At 38.4% G+C, this 26788-nt stretch overlaps 1 protein-coding gene across 1 annotated transcript in view; it reads left to right on the top strand.

The window, feature by feature from the left end:
• Positions 1–23270, top strand: part of LOC142433260 (dystrophin-like) — a 432482-nt gene extending 409212 nt beyond the window's left edge. The window contains exons 21-24 of the mRNA XM_075538341.1: positions 3196–3309; positions 4486–4641; positions 15919–16089; positions 22980–23270. Of these exons, the coding sequence (XP_075394456.1) occupies positions 3196–3309; positions 4486–4641; positions 15919–16089; positions 22980–23270 (732 nt within the window). The remainder of the gene's footprint in view (positions 1–3195; positions 3310–4485; positions 4642–15918; positions 16090–22979) is intronic.
• The last annotated feature ends 3518 nt before the right edge of the window (positions 23271–26788 follow it).

Here is a 26788-nt window from a genome sequence, read left to right as displayed (position 1 = left end):
CCTCTTTTTCCACTATCATGCTTAGCCTTCATTTGGGTTTCAGTAATTTCTCTCGGTTAGCTCACCCTTGCTGAATCCCTACCAGGCCTCTCACACCCTCCTTGCCATGGATTTTGGATCACTTGTTGCTCCTCTGTCCCTGAGTTGGTCAGTACTACCGCCTTACCCCTTCTTCTCCCTTTCCCATGTCCCCCCGGAACCATTGTCCCATTGTTTTCTCCTCCAGACTATTCATCCAGTCTATCTTATCTGGATAGGTCTGCAGCGATATTAATATTCACCAAAAATCAAGTCATAGCAAGATAGGCAATGTGTGAGAATACAGCTATGACAACAAAAAAGGAAACCAATTACCCATAGAAGAATAAATTAATTAAAAGAAAAAAATAGAAAGAAAGAAAAACCTGTAAATAGATCAAGGTCTTATTTTTGATCTCTAGGTGTATCCTTCAGTCAGGTCCGATGGGGTACCATGCTTTGGCCCCAGAGTCTGTCCTTTGTATTCCTTCGGGGGCTCCCTGCTCTGCTTCCAGGGTGATCTGCCACACACTTTTAGTGGTTTGCCTCGGTGACACAGGGTCAGTCTGGTCCAGTCCCGACACTGAGTCTCCAGTGTTGTCCACCATATGGTCCTGGGCCATCAAGGGACGGTGTGTCTCATAGTGGGATCAGCCATATTATCCACTTTGTCCATTGGCTGTTCAGAGCGGGGATATTGTCCTCCAGGCCTCATGGGCCAGGATGTGCTCCACTCTCTTTTCCTCCCCTTCAGCAAGTTCTGTTCTTAATCCTATTCCTGGGGAAATGTTCTAGAAGTTACCTAATTTAGCTAGCAATTTATCTGAGAAAGGAGAAAACAATATTTCTAGAGAGCATATTTGAATCATATGAGTGGAAAGTAAGTTTAAAAAATAGTATTCTTGAAAAGTACTTGAGAAAGATAATCTAAGTTTATTATTTTATTCAAAATTTATGTATTTTGTTATTTTTAAGATTAGACATAGTAAAACATACACCAGCTCCACAATTTCTACATGTCCAATTTAGAGACACTGATTCCATTCTTTAAGTTGTTCCACCATCCTAATCCTCCTTTTCTTTTTTTATTTAAGTCATTTTATTGGAGGCTATTATAGCTGTTATCCTAATCCATAATAAATCCATTGTGTCAAGCACATTTGTACATATGTTTCCATCATCATTTTCAAAACATTTCCTTTCTACTTGAGCTCATTTTGCCCTCTACCCACCCTCCCTCCCTTCCTCCCTCATGAACCCTTGATAATTTATCATTTTTTTCATATCTTACACTGACTACTGTCTCCCTTCATCCACATTTCTGTTGTTCGTCCCCCTGGGAGGGGTTTATATGTAGATTATTTTGATTGGTTCCCCTTTCTTCCCCCGTCTTGCTCTTACCCTCCTGGTATCACTACTCTCATTATTGGTCCTGAGGGTTTTATCTGTCCTGGATTCCCTGTGTTATGGGCTCTTATCTGTACTAGCTTACATGCTCTGGTATAGCTAGATTTGTAAGGTAGAATTGGGGTCATGGTAGTTGGGGGGTGGGGGAGGAAGCATTACAAAACTAAAGGAAAGTTGTATATTTTGTCAGTGCTATACTGCACCCTGACTGTCTTGTCTCTTCCTTGTGACTCTTCTGTAAAGGGATGTCTCATTGTCTACAGATGGGCTTTGGATCTCCTCTCTAACCACCCCCCTCAGTCACACCAATATGATTTTTTGTTCGGGGTCTTTGATGTCTGATACCTGTTCCCGTCAACACATCAGAATTACATAGACTGGTGTGCTTCTTCCACATCGGCTTGGTTGCTTCTCAGCTAGAGGGTTGCTTATTTATCTTCAGGCCTTTAAGACTTCAGGGGCTATATGTTTTGATACCTGGGCACCATCCTATTTCCTCACCACATTTGCTGATGTACCCATTTTGTCTTCAGCGGTCATGTCCAGAAGGTGAGCATCACAGAATGTCACCTAATCATCCTTTTCTAATGTGTTTTCTTCTCATTAACCTGAGCTTCTTTCCCCTTAAAGTTCCTTTCTATTCTTTAGATCTGTTTATAGCAATATGATTGTATGTACAATATTCTTGAAAGAGCATCAGATTGATTCCAGAACTTGTTTACTAGTTAAGAGGGGTTTTATTTTGTTTGAAGGAGACCTAGTGGTGCAGTCAGCTGTACCCAAGAAGTCAGTGATTCAAAGCGACCAGCAACTTTGTGGGAGAAAGATGTGAGAATCAGCTTGCATAAAGATGTGCAGCTTTAAAAATCCTATGGGGGCATTCTACTCACTCTGAATCAACTCAGTGACAGTGAATTTAAAGAAAGGTGTTTTAAATTTTTTTCAGTTTTATTAAAACTTCAAGGGTTATTTTTGTTTTAAGTTTTAAGAATTATCCCAGGGCAGTTATCGTAGAAGTTTTCCATCCTCCATGGTTCCAGAAAGCATGGCGTTCACAAGAATATTAAAAATCATTCAACATTTTTTTTCCCTTTTGATCAAAGTTATTCTGTAGAATCCTTCTCCATTTTTCTGTAACTCTAAAAGTGATCTAAAAAATAAAGTCTACTACAAAAAGAGCAATTGAAAAAAATATGGGAACGAATTATGGGAGTCATTTGGCTACTTTGAAATTACTCCAAAGTTATCAACAAACAAGATATAAATACAGAAGCTTTCTCTTTCAAGATGATGTGTTCTTGGGCTGGAGGTTCACAAGTGGAAGGGATATTTACGCTGTCAACCCTAGAAAACAATATGTGGAAGTTCAGGTTTAGAAATACTATAAAGATACCATTACACTGAGTTTATTGTTCATAGTTTGTTTTATGTACTGCAAGGGCACATTGTTAGTATTATCATGAGTTGATTTGTAACTTGCAATTTCTCTAGAGAGGAATATGATTTAATGTTCTTGAGAGTAACATCATAAAACTACATTTGATAGTAATTTTTTTTATTTTAACAACAGCAGGCTTCATACACTAGTGCTCATACAATAGACTATAAAAGTGCAGTCTTAGGGGGATTTTTTTCTTGAAGAGCTATTTAGAGGCATCTGTCAAACATAGGAGTGGTTTTTAGACTGGTATTCAGTCATATCGATAAGATGAATTGTGTTAGGAGCAGTAAACACCCCAATAATGCCTTAAAATAAGCCTCTTTTCCTAGAATCACATAAAAACCCTGAAGAAATGGATGGCAGAAGTTGATGTTTTCCTGAAAGAAGAATGGCCTGCCCTTGGTGATTCAGAAATCCTTAAGAAACAGCTAAAACAATGCAGGGTAAGATTTTTATTTGAGGACTTTCATATGAACACGTTTATATGGATAATGATGGCTTTCAACAAAGGTACTTCACCCTCCCAATCCCTGAGGCCTCCCTGCCAAGGAGACATTGTCAATCTCTGGAGATAGTCTGGGGTTGTTGCAATGGGGGGAAGGCACTCTAATGGGTAGTGGGGTACACACCTGGCTGCTACAGTAAGGTCAGCAGTTCAAAACCACTAGCCACTACAAGGGAGGGGGGTGTAAATGAAGCTTTCTAGTCTCATAAAGTGGTACAGTCTCTGGAACCCACAGCACCAATTCTATTCTGACCTCCACAGTCCCTGTGAGTCAAAATCACCTCAGGGGCATTGTTTCCAACTGGATGAGCCGGCTACTACTGACACCTAGTGGTGAAAGGATGGAATTGTTGTTTAATAAAATTCAATAATGCACAGAGCAGCTTCCCACCCCAAAGACTGATCTGGCCCCAAACGCTAAAAATGCCAAGGTTGAAAAACTCTGGGTTAAGTAAATGTCAAACAGTGGCATTTACTCGAGGCTCATGTTTCCAGTTTATTTTCATGTGAAATTCTGTTCCATTCAGAGGTGACACATCCCTTGATCTTCATGCTGTTTCTTATTCACATTAGAGGGCTTCTTCCATGTATAATCCACTCCGCTAAAGTATAACTCATTATGGATTTTTGAAATAATATTCAGCATACTATTATCATCCAGCAGGAAGATAATAATCTAACTTTTCTGTGCAAATACATGCTACAAAGAAAAAAAGGACAACTCCACCTTCTAAGTCACTTTCATTCTCCTCATATATTGTGTATGTTATTGCTACAGTATTCTGGGAAGGAAAATGCAAACCTGTTCTGAAATGGGAATGTAGAAATAATCAGTTTCATGCATTTTATAGAAAAGAAATGTCAAAGTAATTTCTTCGGGGGGTGCCCAGGTTGAATACAGTTAATTCACACCCACATTCACACCATTAAAAAACTAAATAAATCTCTGAGAAGTTTTCTCCAGATGGTGGTAGGATTAAGTTTAAAGGACAGACTCTCTGTCAGGAATCCTATAACCTAATAATATATCTTGTCTTTCTTTTGTATTTTGAATACGGGTTATGGTATGTTTGTTTGTTTTGTCAAACTGGAATAAAATCAATTATTTCCTTAGCTTTTAGTCAATGATATTCAGACAATTCAACCGAGCCTAAACAGTGTCAATGAAGGTGGGCAGAAGATAAAGACTGAAGCAGAGCCTGCATTTGCTTCTAAATTGGAGATGGAACTTCGAGAACTCAATGCTCAGTGGGATTCCTTGTGCCGACAGGTAGGCGCGAACATTTTACCTGTGTCATGAACGAGAGCGCCTAACAGTCTTCACCAGGACACCTTTTTAAAGCTTTGTCATTAGCTGCATGGATGCTATCTAGCATGGTATAATCAGATTAATTTGCTCTGTTCTGTCATAATACTGAGGTTTTCATTATAGATCAGGTAAATCATACAAACTTTTTATCCCAACAGTTTTATTGGCACATAATTCACATATCATTCAATTCAGTAATTCAGCCACATCAATAAAAGTTGCACTATTACCACCACAGTCAGTTTAAGAACAGTGTCTTCATGCTTGGGTTCATCATTATAAGTTCCCCATTTCCCCCCAGCTTCCTCTGGCATACCCCCAAGGAACCATTACTCCTGTTACTGTCTCTAAAGGTTGCCGATCTTGGGTTTCATATACAGAAAAACATTAAAGAAAAAGCAAACAACAACAAAAGACTAACAAGAATAACAAAGTAAAACAGATAAAACTTTAATTGAAAAGAAAGCCACAAATTTTAAGAACTAGAGTAAATTTCAATGGATCAAATTATAGGATGTTAAATTGTAACCTAAGTGCATCTGCAACAAGCTTATTTTACTGAGATCTTTAAATGACCTTCTAGAAGGCAACTCGGTTTCACATTAAGTTAGCGTTTACTCAATGGCGGTGATTGAAGTTTGGCAAACTGGTAGTGCAGACCAGTAAACTGCCATAAGGTTGGCAGTTCAAAACCTCTAGCCAATATTCAGAAGAAAATGAAGTAGTCTGCTCTGATAATTATTTAGAGCCTCAGAAACTGTATATAAGGTGACCATGTAGAATTATATAGAATTAGAATTTACTCAATAATAGTTTTTTGGTGGTGGTGGTGAACATACAGAGAACAAATTTCTCTTCTTAGTCACTGTTTTCATTGAATGAATTTTTTCCAATGAATAATTTTGTAACAGTTATAACTTTGTGATAACATCAACTTTATGTATGTATATTTGATGCAGAAGGAGCCTTCTTTGCATAGTGGGTTGCATGTTGTGCTGCTAACCACAAGGTCAGCAGTTTGAATCCCCTAGCTGCTCCACCAGAGAAATATGAGGCTTTCTGCCTCTGAAACCCAGAGAGGCAGTTCTAATTTTACTGAAGGGGTCTCTCTTAGTTGGAGTGAACATAATGGCCATGAATTTGGGATATGTGGTACAGCAGTAGAAGAATGATTAATGCTTGTGTATGCACAGTTATGAGTGTGGTAAAAGAATTTCAACTTCTGATTGTTTTAAGAGGGGGAGTGCATGATGGGGACCCAATGCCCACCTGTAGAGAGCTGAACACCCCTTCCAGAGGGGGTAGTGAGGAGGAGATGGGCCACACAGGGTTCAGTGTAACAACAATGAAACTCAAAACCTTCCTCTATTTCCTGAACGCTTCCTCCCCTCCCAATCATCATGACCCCAACCCTACCTTGCCTTGCGGACCTGGTTGTACCAGAGGATGAACAGCGGTGCAGTGGGGATCTGGAGGCACAGGGAATCTAGGACAGACGAACCCTTCAACACCAGCGGTGGGAGAGGTGACACCAGTAGGGAAGGGCATGTAGAAAGGGAGAACCGATCTTGGAGATCTATGTGTAACCTCCTCTCTGGGAGATTGTCAAGGGGGAGGCGGGTGAGGGGAGACGCCGGGGAGTGTAAGATAAGATATAATAATTATTTATAAACTATCAAGGGACCAGGGGTGGGATCGGGGAGGGAGGGGGATGGGGGAAAAAAAAGGGAAACCGAGCTGATTCCAGGAACCCAAGTGGAAGGTGAATTATGAGAGTGACGAGTGCAACGAATGTATAAGGGTGCTTTGCTCATTTGATGTATGCACAGATTGTGATAAGAGCCTTATGAGCCCCAATAAAAAGATTTAAAAAAAAGAAAGAAAATGATTAGGGCAAAGAATGTACGGATGTGCTTTATACAATTGATGTATGTATATGTATATGTATGGATTGTGATAAGAGTTGTATGAGCCCCTAATAAAATGTAAATAAATAAATAAATTAAATAATTTTTAAAAAAAGATATCCAAAGGCAATGTAAAAATCAATTATTCACTCTCCTTTAAGTTCTTCCTTTTTATACATTAGGATGTATATTGTACTTAAATGTTACTTTTAAAATTAAGTTACCAAAGGGAAAATATTATATACAAAAGCAATGAATTTTATATCTATCTTGTCCAAAAGAATAATTTTCACTTTAAGCAGTGATTATTTTGATATTTATCAATACTGTTTCTGAAGGTAATGAGAGGGTTATATCTATAAGTATTAAAGCCAGTATTTAGTTATTTCAAGTAACCTTTCAAAGTGGAAAAGAAAACATGCCAAAAGGCAAAAACTAAATTAAAAAAGAAAAGTGTTACTTAAGGCAAGTGACCCAACTAATATCCTCACTGACAACCACTCAACAGTCTCATTCATTCACACATGAGATAGCCTTGGGTCAGAGTTAGCTTGGATTCTTCCCATGGAGTGAGTCAATTCTGGAAGAGTCATTCAGAAAAAAAAATATTACTTAATAGATTACACAATTGATGTCTTCCTGGGGGGCAATATTGAAAGGTACATGTCTGTTCAATATTCTTAATGGATGAATCAAAAGAATGTCACAAATTTATTTAGAAGGAGCAGATAAATAACAGGCAACCCAACATTTTATAAATCTACAATGCTACCGAAACCTCAATATTGCTACATTTTATAGAAGTGCAATTTATAAGGCATTCCAATTCTTGAGCTGCCGTTACTTAATACCCTTTGTCTGCTTTTAAATATTTCAGGAATTTGCTATTCAAATTGAGTATGTTTAAAACACTTTAGTTCATGTCATGCTGCCTTAAAAATAATTCTATAGATTTTAGCCTTTGGTGATCCCATTTTCCAATCCTAGCGCATGTTATTTCTCTCTGCAATCTCAGGACACCAAGCCACCTAAAGTTGTTGCCAAGTAGCCTCAGTTTTGAATGAAGGGATGATTCACTTAAGGGGAAGAGACAAAGGAGGCACCCAAAGCAGTAAAGGCAGCTTTTGATGCTGGCGCTCACTAATTCAGGACTCGTAGGAAACAGAGGGTGTGAGCCAAGGATGGATTATAGTAATGCCTGCGTACATAGTAGCAGTTGGTTCTGCTCACTGTCCCAGTAATTTTAAGCGTGACAAACGGACCGAAATGGAGAGCACCTATTCTACTGTTTCCTCTTCTGCCACCAATTTCTTTCGTTTTTCCCTCTTTTATCCTACAGTTTATTTTGTTAACTTTTCATCATAAAAATTTCAAACATACACACTAGGGGGAACAGTAAATGTATCCCCACATCCTCAGACTCAATCTTAATTTTCTTCTCTTTCGTTAAAAAGAATTTTTATATGCCAGGGCCTGGTAAAAGGCAAAAGATTGGAAATGGAACAGTTTAAATAATTAATGTCCTCAAACATTCTTGAAATTCCATGGTCCTACTTGAGGAGTACACAGACACTACCTTCCTTTTAAATTCTTAATCCTATCAATCCATTTTAAAAGAAACAGTCTAGAAGCTATGTACTAAACTATAGAAAAATGTTGTTGCTGTTTGGTGCTGGTGAGTCTGTTTTGACCCTTAGCAACAACATGCACCACAGAATGAAACCCTGCCCAGTAAGGTGCCATCCTCACAGTAGTTCCTGTGCCTGAGCTCGTGGTTGCAGCCACTGTGTGAATCCATCTCATTGAGGGCCTTCCTCTCTTTTGCTGCCTCTGTACTTTTTCCAAGCACGATGTCCTTCTCCAACGACTGTTTTCTCCTGACAACATGTCCAAGGCATGTAAGACTAAGACTTGCCATCCTTGCTTCTATGAAACCCTGTGGCCTTACTTCTTCCAAGACAGATAGGTTAGTCCTTTGCAGTGGTCCGTAGTACTTTCAATCCTCTCTCCAACACCAGTCAGATGCATCTGTTTCTCTTCAGTCTTCTTTACTCAGTGTCCAACTTTCACAGGCATATGAAACAATGGAAAAAACAATGGCTTGAGCACCTTAGTCCTCAGAGTAATATCCTTGTTTTCCTATACTCTAAAGAGACTTTCTGCAGCAGAATGTTACATTTACACAATGGAACGTGTCTTTTGATCTCTTGATGGTGGTTTCCATGATCATTGATTGTGGACTCAAGCAAGATGAAACTCTTAACAAATTCAGTCTTTTCTCTGTTTATTATGATGTTGGTTAGCAGTCCAGTGGTGAGGGTTTGGGTCTTCTTTACATTAAATTGTAATCCGCACTGACCACTGCAATCCTTGATCTTGGGCTTCAGGTCCTCACTTTCAGCAAGCAAGCTTGTGTCATCTGCATATTTCAGTCGGTTAATAAGCCTTCCTTTCTCCAATGCTGATACCACATTCTTCTTCATATCATGCAGCTTCTGTGATGGTTTGCTCAGCATAGAGATTGAATAAGTATACCTTTCCTGATTTTAGATCAGGTAGTATTCCCTTGCTTATTCACACAACTGGTCTCTTAATCCATGTACAAATTCCACATTAGCACAATGAAGTGTTCTGCAATTTCAACATTTGTTGTGATTGACACAGTTGAAGTCCTTGGTACAGTCAATAAAATACAAGGAAACATGCTTCTCATAGTCTGTGCTACTAATCATGATCTCCCTGACGTCAGCAATGGTATCCCTTGTTCAATGTCCTCTTCTGAGTCCAATGTGACCTCTATCAATGTATATCTACAACTGTTTGGGGGATGGCTTCCGCAAAAATTTACTTGCAGGTGATATCAATGATATTGTTCTATATTTTAATCATTCTGCTCGGTCAAATAGGAATCTCTTCCACTTAGCCAAGTAGCTGGCTTCCAGATTTCCTGACATGGACTAATGAGGGCTTTCAGCGCTTCCTCAGTGGGGAGAAACATTTCAATTGATGTTCCATCAGTACCTAGAGCCTTGTTTTTAGCGAATGCATTCACTGCAGCTTGAACTTCTTCCTTTAGCTCCATTGGTTCTTGTTCAGTTGCTACCTCCTGAAATGCGGCATGTCCACTAGTTCTTTTTGGTACAGTGACCTGTATAGTCTTTCCATCTTCTCTTTACACTTCCTGCAGCATCTAGTATTTTGTCCAGTGATTCTTTCAATATTGCAACTTGAGACTTGAATTTGTTTTTTCATTTTTTTTTAGTTTAAGTTATATTGAGCATGTTCTTCCTTTTTGGATTTCTAACTCCAACTTTTTACACCTTTTACTATAATCTTTGGCTTTGGCTTCTCTAAATGCCCATTCACATTTTATATTCACTCCTTTGATTACATCATTGGTTCACTTTGCTTTAGCTACTCTGGGACTAAGAGCACCTTTCAAAGTCTCTTCAGACCTCCACTTCGATCTTTTCTTTCTTTTATGTTTTAACTTTAATCCTGACTCATTGTCTTGCTAGCCTCTAACAGTTCATCCGTTGTTCTGACATTAGTGTTTACTATGTCAAAGCTGCTTTAGCAATTTGCTTGAAATTCGGGTGCTTTAGACTCAAGGTCATATTTGGGCTCACATTTTCAGGTAATGTAATTTAATATTTAATTTTCCACAATGTTCTCCTGACCCTGTATGTGAGCAATTGGTGATTTCTTCCACAGTCAGTCCTTGGGCTGGGTGTTAGCTGCTGACATTGAGCTTCTCCTTCTCTTCCCCCAGATGGAGTCAATTTGATTTCTGTGTATTCCATCTGGAGAAGTCCATGTGTATAGTTGCTTTCTGTGTTGTTGCAACAAAAAATATTTGCTGTGAGCCACTTGTTTATCTTGCACAATTCTAGCATGTCACGTCTAGTTTTGTTTCTGTCACCAAGTCCTTCCTCTCTGTCTCCTAGATTTGCATTCCTTTCACCAATAATATTCAATGCATCTTGATTGCATGTTTGATCAATTTCTGACTAAAGTCACTGGTATAATTATTCAATTGCTTCATTACTAGATTTTCTAGTTGGTGCATTGTTCTGAATAATAGTTGTATTGATTGGATTTCTTTCTCTTTCTAAAAAACAAATCATTTTATTGGGGGCTCTTACAGCTCGTATAACAATGATTGAATTTATTTCTATGATTATCCGCATTATTACCTTAACATAAGCAGTATTGTACTTCAAAATAGACCTTGCAATGTACTTTTTGATTATCAATGCAAAGCCATTCTGTGTTAGGCCAGGTTGACTAGTGAAACAAATTTGGTGACACTCATATATGTACAAGAAAAAGCTTTATATCAAGAAGTTATTATGTATCAATAAAACACCCCAGCCCACTCTAACTCAAGCCCATAAATCTTATAATACTAGTCTACAAGTTCCCTTTCAGACTAACAAAGAAACATGCAATGATGCAGAATGCAGAAGATCACAGGCCAGTGGGTGCAAACTCTTGGGGACCAATTGCGGTGGCTGCATCTCCAGGGCTCTGGGAGGTCTCAGAGTGGCTCACCAGCAGGAGAGTGAAGGCAAAGGGAGAGGGGAGGTTCCCAGGGCCCTCCTTTTGTGAAGGCCACGCCCACAAGGAGTCACCATCAGGCTGTGATCTGATTGCCAGGCTAGACTCCACCCTTACATTTTTATCTATCTTTAAATTGACATGAAATTATGTAACTACTACACATTACTCTTGATTTTCTCATTCGTGGCAGAGTAAATCAAATGATTTTCTGATTCAGAATGGCCAGCACCAGTCCATTTCAGTTCACTAATGCCTAGGATTTCTATCTTTATGCCTTCTTTTTCATTTTTGACAGCTACCAGTTTCCCAAGATACTATGCACATGCCAAGATCAATGGCCAATCTTTCAGCTATTGCTCCTTAGCTTGTGCCCTCCCTTCGCAGTAAATGAATGTCTGGAGGCCTGCATGCCCATAGGCTGTGCTTCTTCCACCTACCATGGTTGACTCCATTCTGAGAAAGCAGCTCCTCCTCAGTCGCGTTTCCGGTGCCATTCAGCCTGAGGGGCCCGTCTTCCAGCCTGACCTTCAACAATGATCCATTTCCATTCATTATTGTAACAACCACAAGTTAATCAACCTGGTTGACATGAGGAGATGACAAATGAGCAAAGGAGATAATGGCAAGGGGTGGGGAAGGAAGGAAAGACAGGCATAGGAAAGATGAAAGAAGGGAGGAAGGTCTGCAGATAGTCTCTGGAAGGACACGCTTCCCATGATTTGCACCGTTTCATGTGGCAGTGAAAAAGAGCCAAGTCCTCATGAAGCTGGATTGATGCAGAGGGTGCAACAGTAGGTTTATTGACAGAAAGAATGGTGAGGATGGTGCAGGGTCACACCGTGTTTCCTTCTATTGCACACAGGGTCACGATGTGTCCATGGTCCTGAAAAACAACCACAACATAGCTTACAGGCAACACATGGTGCATATGTGGGCTTTCTTCAGTCCAGATAATTTATTCCTTCATTTGAGGTAGAGGCTGGGCATCAAAATCGAAAATTTATATACATTAATCCCGGGCCACTAAGAAAATAAGAATATTTTCAACGATGCTTATAAAACTGCTGTTCATGGAACTAGCTGTACCCAATGGCTTATTACCTAATAAGCAACGTTAGGAGGGACTACTTGTGCTTACTCATTCATCTGTAGTAAAGTCTGCCATATGGGGTTCAGATGCCAGCCAGCCCTCCAAGGAGAATCTCTGATATGCTGTGGGAAAAGAGTTTACTCCAGATTAGTAAATCAGCTTACTTGTGTAAGACTCTACTTAGTATGTTTATTGGGTAACCAGATATCGATTCAATCATAGCTAAGAATGAGCCAAGCTTCCCTTTACATGGGGCAAATCAAGGACCTTGACTGCTTTATTTTTCCCAGCTTCTTCATTTTCCCAGGGAGTTGGCACATTTTCTTCTGATATTTTTCATCATCACACAGATTTTTACAACCTGTTTGCATACCTCATTTGCTGTTTTGTAACTCTAAGTTGTTAGCATGTGTTGGTGTGAAAACACACTTGCATTGTTAGACCATGCATCTGTTCTTAGGGCATTATTATGCTTGTAACAACTGCCTTTAGGTCTTTCTTGCCCCTTGATGACCCCGTGTATACCAGAATACAACTCTACTCTGCATGATGGCCAATTATTCAATGGCAAATTTTTCAAAAGTAGATTATCTGGCCTTTATTGGGATGTGTCTGTCTGTTAGTGAACTCCAAATGCTAATGTTGGATTATCAACTGAGTGCTGTACCCGTGAAAACATGTGTTTACAGTTCCAAAGGTCTGGTACCTCAATTGCCTAGAGGAGTAGCCAAACCAAACTAAACTGCATTTCTGTGTCATAAGGGAGTAAAAGGAGCTCAATATGAAGTTCTGTTTAATCATAATAGCTTCGAAATAATAATGAAATAAGTAAAGCTAGAATTATGATGGCTCTGCATGCATTTAGAACTTGGTAATTTCCTGGAAAACTCGGTTATATTAACATTGCATTTTATAGACTAGAGGTATACTATCACAACTCTGATACGTAGATGATAAAACCAAGGTTAATCCCCAAGAGAAGAATAACATCGCTTTTTTAAAAAGATAAACATTATATTTATTTTTTCTTGGACTCAATCATGATATTTTCCTCAGTATGTTTCAACAGGTTTCAAAAAAACCCACACACATGTATATTTTTCTTTTGCTATTGTTCTAATTGCTACATAATGATTTCCATTGTAAAAAATGTTACTATTTCAGTAATGCTTGGTGCTTTTAAAACCAGAGATCCCACATAGCCATTCATAAGTTGCTATTAAAACTTGCCAGGAGAGGTTGGACAATGCTGTATTCTATTAATGATATAATGGCAAAACAAAGTAAACTTTTGAATATTTGATTCTGGACACTTCTTTTATTTTTTTAAATCATTTCTTTTGGGGCTCATACAACTCTTATCACAATCCATACATATATCAGTTGTGTAAAGTACATTCATTGCCCTCATCATTCTCAAAACACTTGCTCTCCACTTAAGCCCTTGGCATCAGCTCCTCATGTTTTCCCTCCCTCCCTGCTCCACTCTCCCTCATGAACCCTTGATAATTTATAAATTATTATTTTGTCATATCTTACACTGTCTGACATCTCCCTTCACCCACTTTTCTGTTGCCCATCCCGCAGGGAGGAGGTTATATGTAGATCGCTGTAATCAGTTCTCTTTTTCCACTCCACCCTCCCTCTACCATCCCGGTATTGCCACTCTCACCACTGGTCCTGAAGGGATCATCTGGATTCCCTGTGTTTCCAGTTCCTATCTGTACCAGAGTACATTTGTAAAGTAGAATTGGGATCATTATAGTGGGGGGTGGGGGAGGAAGCATTTAAGAAGCAGAAGAAAGTTGTATGTTTCATCTTTGCTACACTGCACCCTGACTGACTCATCTCCTCCCCATGACCCTTCTGTAAAGGGATGTCCAGTTGCCTACAGATGGGCTTTGGGTCTCTGCTCTGCTCCCCGCTCCCATTCACAATGATATGATTTTGTGTTCTTTGATGCCTGATACCTGATCCCTTTGTCACCTTGTGATCACACATGCTGGTGTGCTTCTTCCATGTGGGCTTTGTTGCTTCTGAACTAAGTTGCCATTTGTTTACCTTCAAGCCTTTAATCTGGACACTTTTAATGTGATTCATTTTTAAAAATGGAAAAGTAGACTCAGATTGTATGAACATTAAGGTTTGAAAATAAATTTTGTCGTTTGTTCTCTGAAAGGTTGCGCCACATTGGATAGCTCCTTGCACAATGGCGGATGTTGATTTCGCTACTTCTTTGCCCAAACCGAAAATTTTAATTACATGGAAACTACATTTCCATTTGCCCATCTTACATATCAAATCAACTTTTTACAGTTTCCTTTGTCATGATTTAACCATGAATGCAGCCCAATATTCTTGCACATATCCATTGGCATTTTGTTGTTTTTCTTCTTTTTCTGACTTATGGAGTGTTTTCTGAAAGTGTAAGATTGTTAAAGTCATAGAATAAATGACATCAAAAAAAGAGCATCGAAAGGCACAAAGAATCACTACTCTATGTATCAGTGCTAAAATTAAAAAGATTTTAAAATGCCCCCCCCAGGTCCTACTTTATCCCTGAAAACGTTATCAATACAGGATGCTTCCATTATTGCCAGAGGAAAACTGGTGATTTTATTAGTTATTTACATCACATAAAAGAATGTGTTTAATTTCACATTTCTGTGGAGTAGAAAATGTCCAATACCTTGATTATGTTGGAAAGAACTCAATATGTGGCCAGTTACCTGCCCCATGGACACGTCCTGACTTTGCGGGCAAGTATCTCTCAGATGTTCCATGACCAAAACTTCTTCCCTGGCTTCTTGAATGTGGATGAGGAGTCATTTCCCTCTCACAGATTATTTGAATTATTTGAATTTGTGCATCTATACTAATGTGATCTGTTAGTTACCACCTTCCTGCGATTGGTTTTCATTGTTTTCTGTGGACTGCCCAGTTGTGAAGCACAGGAGGATTGGATGTACAATGCTAATAAATGATGCAAGGTGGTCCAGGGAATATAGGGGAGAAGGTGGATATAGAGTGGAGAGGGGGAGTTTGGGAGTAAATAATGAAGGAGGGATGAGAGAGCATTGGATCTGATGGTGATTGAACAGCTCACTTTGGGAGCAAATCAACCATGGGGCCAAGGAATGATCTGGGATCTGGGATGCATGTGGTGGTGATTGTACAGTTCTCACTAAGTATGTTTGATTCAATTATTCAATTCTATGATATGTTAATTATGTACCAATAAAACTGTTGGGCAAAATGCTATAAAATTCTCTTGCCATATATTTGAGTACAAAGGCACATATTTCTCTTAGCTGTACATGGATAACTAAAACACAATTGCTCAAAACTATATCTAATATCTACATGTTACTTTCTTTGTGCATGTAAGGGCAAGAGTGCATTTTTACTATCTTGCTACAGGGTTGCTGTGAGTTAGAAGTGACTTGACTGCTAATCAGATGGTTGGCAGTTCAAACCCACGCAGCCATTCCACAAGAGAAATCCTGGCATTCTGGTCCCATATGCATTACTGCTGAGACATTCTTCAGGGAGCGGTTTTGCTCATCCCCTGTCGTCATTATGAGTCAGAATTGACTTGATGGTATTCAGAAAGAACCTGTAATAGACACCAATACTGTTCTGACTTTTAACATTCACACTTTGTTTGTTCCCTGGAAGGTCTATGACAGAAAAGAAGCCTTAAAAGGAGGTCTGGATCAAACTCTAAGCCTTCAGAAAGATCTTTCAGAGATGCGTGAGTGGATGACACAAGCAGAGGAGGAATACTTGGGAAGAGACTTTGAATATAAAAGCCCAGATGAACTGCATGCAGCAGTTGAAGATCTGAAGGTAAAATAATAGGCTAAAGGAAAAAAGCAACATGGCTTGAAGTGATTATTCTGTATAATAGTTCACCCTTTTTCTGGTTTACTACTATAGGTTGGCTTTTAATTGATTTCTCTTAAATCTTAATATGCATGATACATGATTTATAAACTATAGTCAGATTTAAATATTGAAAATCACTGTTTGAATCATTATTCATTTGAAGGTTAATAGAGTTAAGAGATGGGAATTAACTCATCATAGGAGCTGTTTCTCACTGATACAAATTGAGGTTAAAATATGCCCAAATGAATGTGGGAAAGAATATTTTCAATGTAATCAATAGGCTCTGATAATTCCTGTTTAAAGATGTTCCTCAGAATTTGAAACTGGTGTATATTTTAACTAGTGGTGATTAATATGGACAAATGGGGTGAGCTTAGGTACATTTCTCTTGAAACAAACAGGAAAAAAAAACCAGTATTGAGTTAAGCTAAAGAAAGTGATATGTAGTGTGGAGGTCAAATTTAGAATATGCCAGTTTAGTATGAATGATGGACCACTCAGTAATCTCTGCCAACTTCTATCTGACTGTGAATTGTCAAGTGTCATCTGGTTGGCTCCAACCCCCTGTACCAGAGATGAGTCACAGCCTGGCCAGGCCTCACACTCACAATTATTGCTGTGACCACTGTGGCAAGTCATCTTGTTTCAGGTTCTTCTTAAAACCAATCGTGCCAACCTTGCTTTAATGAGCATCCTGTTTGCACTTCTTCCAAGACACATTTGTTTATCTCTCTGGCAGTCCATGGCACTTCCAATATTCTTAGCAAGCACCATAATTTCAATACATCAATTCTTCTGTTCTCTCCCGTATGTATTGTCTAGCTTTCACTTTCCTATAAGGTAAACAACAATGCCATGGTTTGTATTAGGTGAACCTTCTTACTCAAAGTGAGATCTAGGCTCTCTAAAAAGTTAAAGAGCTTGTTTGCAACTTATTTTTCTCTAATTCAATATATCTTTTGATCGCTCAACTGCTACTTTTATGAGCATTGTTAGTGGATGCAATAAATTGAAATCCTTAGCAAGTTTGTTCTTGCCTCCCTTTATTATGGTATGGTGTGTTGGGCCAGTTGTGATGATTTTTGCTTCCATCTTATTGAGTTTGAATTCCTGCTGAAGGCTGTAATCTTTGATCTTCATTAGCAAGTGCCTCAAGACTTCCTTGCTTTTAGCAAACAAGGTTGTGCTATCTGTAAATCTCTCAAAGCTTCTTAATGAACATTCATCCAATCCTGATACCACCATCTTCTTCATATAGTCTAGTTTCTTGGATTATTTGCTAAGCATGCAGCTTGAATAAGTATGGTGAAAATCCTGTGTAAATTGAGATGAATTTCCTAACTTGACTGATTGATGTGAGTACTGGAATTTATACGTTCCAGTACTGGAAATTATAAAATTCACAACTCAGAGGAATAGTTAACCATATGTAGCTGTAATCGCTGTCATTTTATGTCCTAACAGTAATTAGGAACCAGATACTCATTTGACGCTCCTCTTACTGGAATGTGCACCATCTCCCACTCATTCCTATGTGTGAGCCCATGATGGCAGCCCCTATGCCAATCCTTTTGGTTAAGTCTCTTCTTCTTTTGTGCTGACCCTCTCCTTCACCAAGTATAATGCCCTTTGCCAAAGACTGATTAGTCCTGATAACATGCCCAAAGGATGTGGAGGCTATAGTTCTTCCCATATAGATTTGCCCCCTGTTATTGTTAACTGCCTTCACATTAGCCTGACTCAGGGTGACTCAGTGTACAACCGAACTAAATGCTTCCCAGTGTCAGGCCTTTCCTCCCTGCCTTAAACTGGAAGCTCCCCTGACACCTGTTCAGTGGCACGGCAGCATGCTAGCTTCCACTGGTGCATAATGGTGGCTGTGTATGGGATACAATAGAGGAGGTATTTGTTTACCTGGCTCTCTGTATGGAAGGTAAAATTTATACCATTGAACTACCAATAACCCCATATAGAAAGTAACACAACAACAATATGTGCTTTGTATTCTTACGAACAATAGAATAATACAAAATATAAAATCAAATGCTACCACATACCATTCACATTCATTCATTTACCCACATATATTTACTTCACTCTTACAAATTGGTCATGCTGAGGTAGAATCCATTTTCTAGTAACTAACAACAAGAAGATCAGAGAAAGTAATAATTAGGGGAAGAATGAAAAAATAGTAATTGGAAATAACAATTTTCCTAAAAAATACAAACCAGGACTTTTTGAGAGGGAGCAGTTAGTGGGTAGGTGGGAGTGACAGTGCTGAGATTTAATTTTTTTAGACTAGATCTGAGAGCTGTTCTTTGGGGATTATATTTAATCTAAGATCTGAATCACAAGAAGAGGACAACTGTTAACAAATCTATTCGCAGCACATTCTAGTAAGAAGAGAGGACGTCTTTAAAAATCTAAAGACTAATTAGAAAGAGGCTGGGTCCGTGAGGTTTAAAGTAAGGCCTAAAGGACTTTGAGAGACTGGAGGGGGAAGGGACTTGTGACGTAAATGGACAGCCTTTTCGCTCTCCGTGTACTTAAAAAGTTGTTAATGGAAAAAAGTAATATGATATTTTTAAATAGGGTGATGAGAGGTCAGTGTTAGGGACATTATGTAATTATATGAAATAATAGTGTCCAAACCCCTCTCTCTGCTGCTTAGTAGACTGAAATTTCTAGTTAGGTTTAAAAAAAAAAGTTGTCATCATCACAGGTTTTATCTTCATAGAACCAATAGAACTGAAGCAATTTCATTTTGCTCCAGCTTATTCTGTCCCATTCCATGCCATTCTAAGTTATTCTATTTATTGGATTTGACAAAAAAAACATGTGGCATCCCTAAATTCTTTCAGCCAACATCAAACTGTTCTCTGGATCTTTACTCCTCACTTCCCGTAGTACAGTTTACCTCCTTGCTTATGACACAAGGTAGATAATGGAAAAATAACTCATATTCAACTACTTCCTCTTGGGTTCCTTTCTTTGATCCAATCCCTCTTAGTCCTCCCCTTCTCTCCTTGAGCATTGTATAGATTGAAGCACCCAATCAGACCCCCTTTCCTTCTTATTGCTGTCAAGTCCATTATCTCAGGAATTTTTCAAAAATAAATTAAGTAACCTAACCCAGTATTTGCCTTTGTTTACTGTGGTTAAATGACTGGACTAGCAACAAGACTAGCGAGATCTTGGAAAAAATTAGCTCAGGAAGTTATTGACAACAGCAGCCCCCATTCCTTGAACTTTATGACAATTTCTTAGAGTCTATTTTACAACCTTAAAGGTAGTGATGGTGCATTGTCCATATGTATTCATATTGAAAGCAAAAAATGTTTGTCGTCAGAACAGACAAATACACCAACTTTACCATAGCTCCCTGATTTACTCAAAGTTAAATTATTCCTTCTGTTCCTTTATTTGATGTCTTGTGTTAAGAACAGTATTGGGTTTTTTTAAATTATTTTTTCTATTTCAATACGTGCTGTCTTATAGAGCAGATAAAAGTTTTAACATTCCAACTTCATATATATTCTAACTTATCTCATCCATTTAATCCAAACGTATCTTCTTTCATCTTATTTCTTTCCTGCATTTCCTGTTTCCATTCCTCCATTCTGTGTAACCCTCTGAAATGTGCCCTTGGGCAAGTGCTACCTTTTTAAAAATCTTTTTAAAAAATCATTTTATTGGGGGCTCCTACAACTCTTATCACAATCCACATATACATCCATTGTGTCAAGCACATTTGTATATTTGTTTCCCTCATCATTCTCAAAATATTTTCTTTTATCTTGAACCCTTGGTATCAGCTCCTCATTTTCCCCTCCCTCCCTAATCTCCCCTAACTCATATACCCTTGATAATTCATAAATTATTATTATTTTGTCATATCTTATTCTATCTGACATCTCCCTTCACCGACTTTTCTGTTGTTCATCCCCCAGGGAGTGGGCTATATGTTGATCCTTGTAATCGGTTCACCCTTTCTCCCCCTCCTTCCTTCCACCTCCCCGTATCACCACTCCCACCACTGGTCCTGAGGGCATCATCCATCCTGGATTCCCTGTGTTTCCAGTTCCTATCTGTACCAATGTAAATCCTCTGGTTTAGCCAGATTTGTAAGGTAGAATTGGGGTCATGATAGTGGTGGGGAGGTGGGAAGAATTTAAGAACTAGAGGAAAGTGGTATGTTTCATCCTTGCTTCACTACATCTTGACTGGCTCTTCTCCTGCCCACAACTCTTCTGTAAGGGGATTTCCAGTTGCCTATAGATGTGCTTTGGGTCCATAATCTGTACTCCCCTTCATTTACAATGATATGATTTTTTTGTTCTTTGATGCCTGATACCTAGCCCGTTCAACACCTTGTGATCACACATGCTGGTGCGCTTCTTCCATGTGGGCTTTGTTGCTTCTTAGCAAGATGGCCACTTTTTTTTTAATCTTCAAGCCTTTAAGATCTCAGATGCTATATATTTTTATCACTGGACACCATCAGCTTTGTTCACCACATTTGCTTTTCCACCCGCTTTGTCTTCAGCAATCGTGTCAGAAAGGTGAGCGTCTCAGAGTGTTGGATTATTAGAACAAATTGTTCTTGTGTTGCGGGAGTTCTTGAGTAGGGATTCAATGTCCATCTGCTTCCTTAACACTAAACCTATAAATATATGTCCATAGATTAATTTCCCAGTCATCGTATATAAATATATTTTCATATGTACATGCTTGCATTTAGATCTCTATAAATGCCCTTTACCTCCTAGCTCTTTCCTCTATTTCTTGTTACTTTCCTCTTGTCCCATTATCATGTTCAGCCTTCATTTGGATTTCAGGAATTCCTCTCTGTCACATTGTCCTTGACTTCCTACACCCTCCTTGCCATTGATTTTCAGTCATTTGTTGTTCCCTTGTCTCTGGGTTTGTTAACATCCTCTTCCTTTCCCCCCTCCCCTTCTCCTATGTCCCCCTGGAACTGTTGTCCTGTTGTTTTCTCTTCCGGCTTGTTTATCCATCCTATCCCATCCAGATAGACATGCAGCAACAACAATATGCACAAACACATGGCCGAGCACAATGAAGCAACAATAGAAAATAAAACAATAGTTACAACATCAGCAAAAAGGCAACAACAGTGACAACAACTACAAAAAAACTATAAATAGTTCAAGGTGTATTTGTTGTCCTTTACGAGTGTCTTGCAGTCAAGTCTGATGGGGCACCATGCCCTGGCCTCACAGCCTTTTTAAAAAGTCTTAAACGGTTGACTATTCTAATGCAGAGGTGAGTTCAATCTCACCAGTCTCAGAGCAGAAATCTTGGTATCTTTTATGATTTTGAGTTCTGTCTTACATTTTTCTCCCATTCTATCCAGAACCTTATATTGTGATCCTTTTCACAGCAGTGGATAGAGTGAGCTGGGTAGCATCTAGTTCTTTCGGTCTCAGGGTTATGAAGGCAGATGTTTACATGGTCAGTTTATTCTATTGGACAAATTGTTTCCATGGCTTTTGATTTTCACCACTCTTATTTGCTGTGAACAGGGAGAGAACCATAGTTCCATGTTGGATGGCTTCTCAGAAGCTTTTAGGACCCCAGTAGTTACTCACCATTTAGGATGTAGATTATTGTCTTTGTGAAGTATGTTATGATAATTTATCTAGTTGTCCCCCAAGACTATGGGCCTGATATGAAGCCCAACAACCCATTCCCTTAATGCATTTCATCATATCTAAGTTTTCATAACTTTAACATTACTTTTTTGAAGACTTATTTTTACACATGATAAAGAACCAGAAGTCAATCATATTATGCAGAGTAGCTGGATGTTTTCAATGTTAAACAATGTTTAATTTTTTAGTCTATATTCAGCCAAGATTATGGATGGATCTGGTGATTAACTAGATCCAGTAAAGTTGCAAACTGGCCTCATGTAGTGTAGATATTCTGTGGAATAATTCATATTCAGTAGTAGAAAACCACGGCATAATTATGGTTTCCAGGTAAGCTCCCTTTTCAGGAGGATTTTCCTGGATGCAGTAAGTTCCCTGGTTACCAAGATCTGACTTATAAACATCTCCAACTTGCTTTGAATGTTATGTATATTTTCCTTCACTTTAAAACTATTGAACCAAGAGCCTAATTTTCAAGAATTTCTTCATTACAATTCCCTTCAGTCACTGCACATACTGTTTCTAAATTATTGAAAAGGTTTTGGGCCTTTTCTTGCACCAAAATAATACTACATTAGAAGCTTAGGGGCCTATTCCGACTTCCCTACAAGTTTGGCATAAAGACACACTTAGGAACAGATCCCATTTGTAACCCAGGGATTGTCTATATAAGCCAATTTTTAGGTTTATGGTTACTGAACTGAACTTTCATCAAATATGGTCCCAAATGTAGTCTTAAGAAAATCTTCCTCTATTATCTCTTGATTTAAATAATCTTATTTGCACTGATTTCAAAATTTTTCATTGGAGTAATTTATAAGTGATTTCAACTGTAGATAGTGAGATATTTTTTGAATCATGTTAGTTTCAAAATATGTGTTTCTTGCCAATTTCAGATAGCTTTATATAGCTATATACATATCTGGTGACAAATTCATAGCCATATACAGATTAGTCTTCAAACTATTGTGAATAAAGATCTGTGATATTCTGACCACATATTTTCATTAAGTTTACTATTATAACCAGCACTAAAATATGGACAGTACTTGCCAGAGTATTGGATTATTAACTAAGGTATTGTGAAGAAGCAATAGTGTAACTTAGAGGGGAGTGTTTAGGAAGTAAAGTGATTCCCTTTGAATTAAGCAGACATTGTTTGATTTCCAGAGAGCTAAAGAAGAGGCCCAGCAAAAAGAAATGAAGGTGAAACTCCTCACTGAGTCGGCGAATAATATCATAGCTCAGGCCCAAACTGCAGCACAAGAGGCCTTAAGGAAAGAACTGGACACCCTCACAACCAACTACCAATGGCTCTGCACCAGGCTGAATGGGAAATGCAAGACTTTGGAAGTTAGTGGCTTTTCTTGGTCTTCATCAGTAATATCTACTTCTGGTCATATGCAAAGTATCCGTGCTAAGAGCACAGGCTCTGTATTAAAAAAATTACTTAAAGTTTAACTTCCCCATCACACATTAACAATGCATGTGATACTGAGAAAGTGAAATAACTCGTGTGACCCAGTTTCTCATCTGTGAAATGGGCATAAATAATACTTTCATTTTGAGAAGACTAAATACCACATATACTCAAGTATAAGCCGACACGAATATCAGCCGAGACACCTAATGTCAGCCGAGACACTATAAAAAATGTGCTGAGAAACTAGATTTATACTCAAGTATATACAGTAAGTTAATTTCTTTAAAGTATTTAACCCTATGCTCAATTCACATAAGGGGCTACTATGCTAATTATTTTTATTTTCATTAGTCTCAACGTTTACTAAATGAGACATCAAATTTATAAAAATCGGCTTCCAATTTTAAAATTGGCATGAATGTGTGACAGTGCATTTAAGCATTTTAGTAAAGACATGCATTTCCGGAAAAAATGTTTCGTAATATGATTGTCTTTTATAACAGCTGTCCTTTAAGGAACTCTTTGTCAGATATGATCTATCAAATTATTCATTACTTATGAGGGGGATTCCAATGTTCATTAAAATGGAACTGAAAGGAAATCAAATCTTTCCCTGAGCTTTCTGAGTCCCCTCTTATGTACATATTGGTATGTGTGTACTTTTTCAAAAATCATAGTTTGCGTTTTTCATCAATTTATTTATTGAGTTTACAAATGTGTCTTTTTAAAAAAAACAATAAGAAGACCTTTTATCAGTGAATTGGATGAAAGTTTACAGAGCAGGGAATTGTAAAGATTTCTTTCTTATACTTAATCTACTTTTGTATCATGAATTCTGTTTCTTCTTTTAAGCAATTTAAACATAAATAGTGTTTGCTTGAAGTCTCAAGTGAATGGGTGTTAAGCATGAAATACTTTTCTTTTTCCAATAACTACAACCAAATATTTTTGCATAGGAGTTGGCTTCTTAAACAATAATTCCATCCTGTCCTATCACTTTCATTCAATTTTAGTTATTGGCTGTCCTTTAAGTATTAATGTTTACCTTTATTAAAATGTATTCTAATGTTGATATTAAGCTTGAGGTTTCCACAATTTATATCAGTGTGTTAGTGAAACAAAATGATCTTACACGACCCTTCCTTCATCCTGTTTCTGAGTCTCAATTCCTTGTTGGTGCTGTCCAGTTGGACTGCTAACCACCAGGTTGTCAATTCAAATCCACCAGCTGCTCTGAGGAAAGATTTACAGCCTTGGAACCCCAAAGTATAGGGCTGCTCTGAGTCAAAATGGTAGTGGGTGATCGGGGGCTCTTGTACTCTTGGTTGATCCTGCTCTTGTTGGTAGTTGTGTTCAAGTGGATTCCAACATATAGCAACTCCATAGGCATGGACAAGCATTTTTCTATAGTGCTTTAAGGCTGTGCCTTTTCAGAAGCAGATCGCCAAACCACTCTCCCAAGGTGTCTCAGGTGGGTAATAGGTTGATGCATCACCATTTGTGACACTAGAAATATACTGTTCATAGAGATATCTCTTTCTTTTTTGACTAAAATTACTAGTCCCCTTTGTAAACACCCATAAATGTCTGTGATGATCAATCAAGTATTGATTTTTTGTGGTCTATCATCACTGATCTGTCTTGTTCTTTTTAAACTTGAAATGGTGAACTGGGCACATGCACTCAACTCACTGAAATGGAGTTGATTCTAATTCATGGCACCCCTATATAAGGTTTCAGACACTGTATTTATTTTTGAAGCAGGTTGGCTCCCGTTTTTCCCAGGGAGCAGCTGGTGGAATTGAACTATCAACCTTGTGCTTAGCAGCCCATGCCAAACCAACAGAGCCACCAGGGCTCCTTACTGGACATCCCAACTACCCGTAAACCTATGGGCTTCAAATCCAAGAGGATCTCCTGACCATACCTGGTGCCTTGCTAAATTCAACAGCATTTTCAGGTTAACTCTTACCAATAGCCTTTCAACACATTTCCATGAAGACAACATATTTTGAACCATATAATCTCTCTATTATCTACCTTCCACATCTCAATTTACAGCCTGCAGGCAATGGCGGAACCCACTTTCTATGAGAAAAAAGAGTTAAGAACGTGTTCTTTGGCAAGCAATACAGACAGCCCCAAACAAGACTGCATAAGAAACCACCCTTTCTCAATATGCTCACCATTGATAAGTGATTCACATTAAGTACTGTAAAGAAATGCTACTAGCTACTTATAGGAACATGAGAAAAAGACATAGCTACCTTCATTGTCTTTTTCTCTTTAATTCCACTTATGCCCTCCTCTCAGTCCTCTCTCTTAATATTACAGGTTACGAAAAATTTTCAAAGATGTTCTCCCCACATACAACACGGAAAACTTAATGCTCATATTTTGTATCTATGTACCCTACTTGCCATTCCCAGTAGAACAGGTCCTACAATATATCCCACAGCTACACACACTTATTTTAAACTTATCTGAAATTGTTTTTTCTAATCTCTGTTTCTTTTGTTGTGGATTTGGCCACTTGTCAGAACTACTGATTCTCTAATGACAGTTTATTTCCTAGCGTGGTTTGTGATTTTTGTTTGTGAACTCACCTAGAGCAGGGATTTACGGCAGTCCAATGTTTCCTGGAAATCTCATCTGCTCTGGTCAATTGAATCTTTTGTGTATTTTCTTCCTGTGTTCCTAGAAATATGCTATTCTGCCCTCTTTTATGCATATTGTCTATATTTCAATGGTTGAGGTTTTAGTAATCCTTGTTTCCCAGCTGGATGGCTCAAAATGTGGTAGTTTTCTATTTTCTGGGCATGGATGAGAACAATGTCTCATTTCCTTTCCCACGTTAATGTTAAAAACTGTTGCTTTTATGCCCTATGACCTATTGATATGGCCCACTTTAGTCAGCATCATTCCATATTCTCTTTAGACTTCATCTTTCCTCTTTGTTTCTCCCACGTGTGGATTTTCCCTACTTATGTCAGAGATCACTTGCATACTTAATCTATTTCCCTTTATAATTGATTTAAAGCAGTGGTTCTCGACTGTCCTAATGCTGGACCCTTTAGTACAGTTGCTCATGTTGTGGTGACCACCCAACCACCAAATTATTTTCATTTCTACATCATAACTGTAATTATGTTACTATTATGAATCGGGCAATGCCTGTGAAATGGCCGTTCAACCCCCAATGGGGTCGCGACCCATAGGTTGAGAACTGTTGATCTAAAGTTTTAGAATGACTGAAATAGAAGGGGATGTTTACTACCTTGACTTTGTCTACCTTTTTGAATGGAAATGTCCTTCTTCATTTATATACTCCTTTAAAACCACTTTGAATTCTGTATCTTCACAATAATTTTAAGTTCCAAACTTTTAAGCTTGACAGTTATTCTAAGTGGCTTTTAGTTCTAATTCAGGATGCAAGATAATATTTTATTTTGCAAAGGTGAGCCATAAAGCTGGTACATTCAGCCACTCCAACTGTGTCCTTCAGATGTATTAAGGACAGAAGAGGCCATCCATCCTGATGGTGAAATCAGCAAGG

This window comes from Tenrec ecaudatus, chromosome X, assembly GCF_050624435.1.
Source record: "Tenrec ecaudatus isolate mTenEca1 chromosome X, mTenEca1.hap1, whole genome shotgun sequence".
Taxonomy (NCBI): Eukaryota; Metazoa; Chordata; class Mammalia; order Afrosoricida; family Tenrecidae; genus Tenrec; species Tenrec ecaudatus.
Note: the sequence above shows the minus strand (reverse complement) of the source record. Positions and strands in the feature narration are given on the sequence as shown.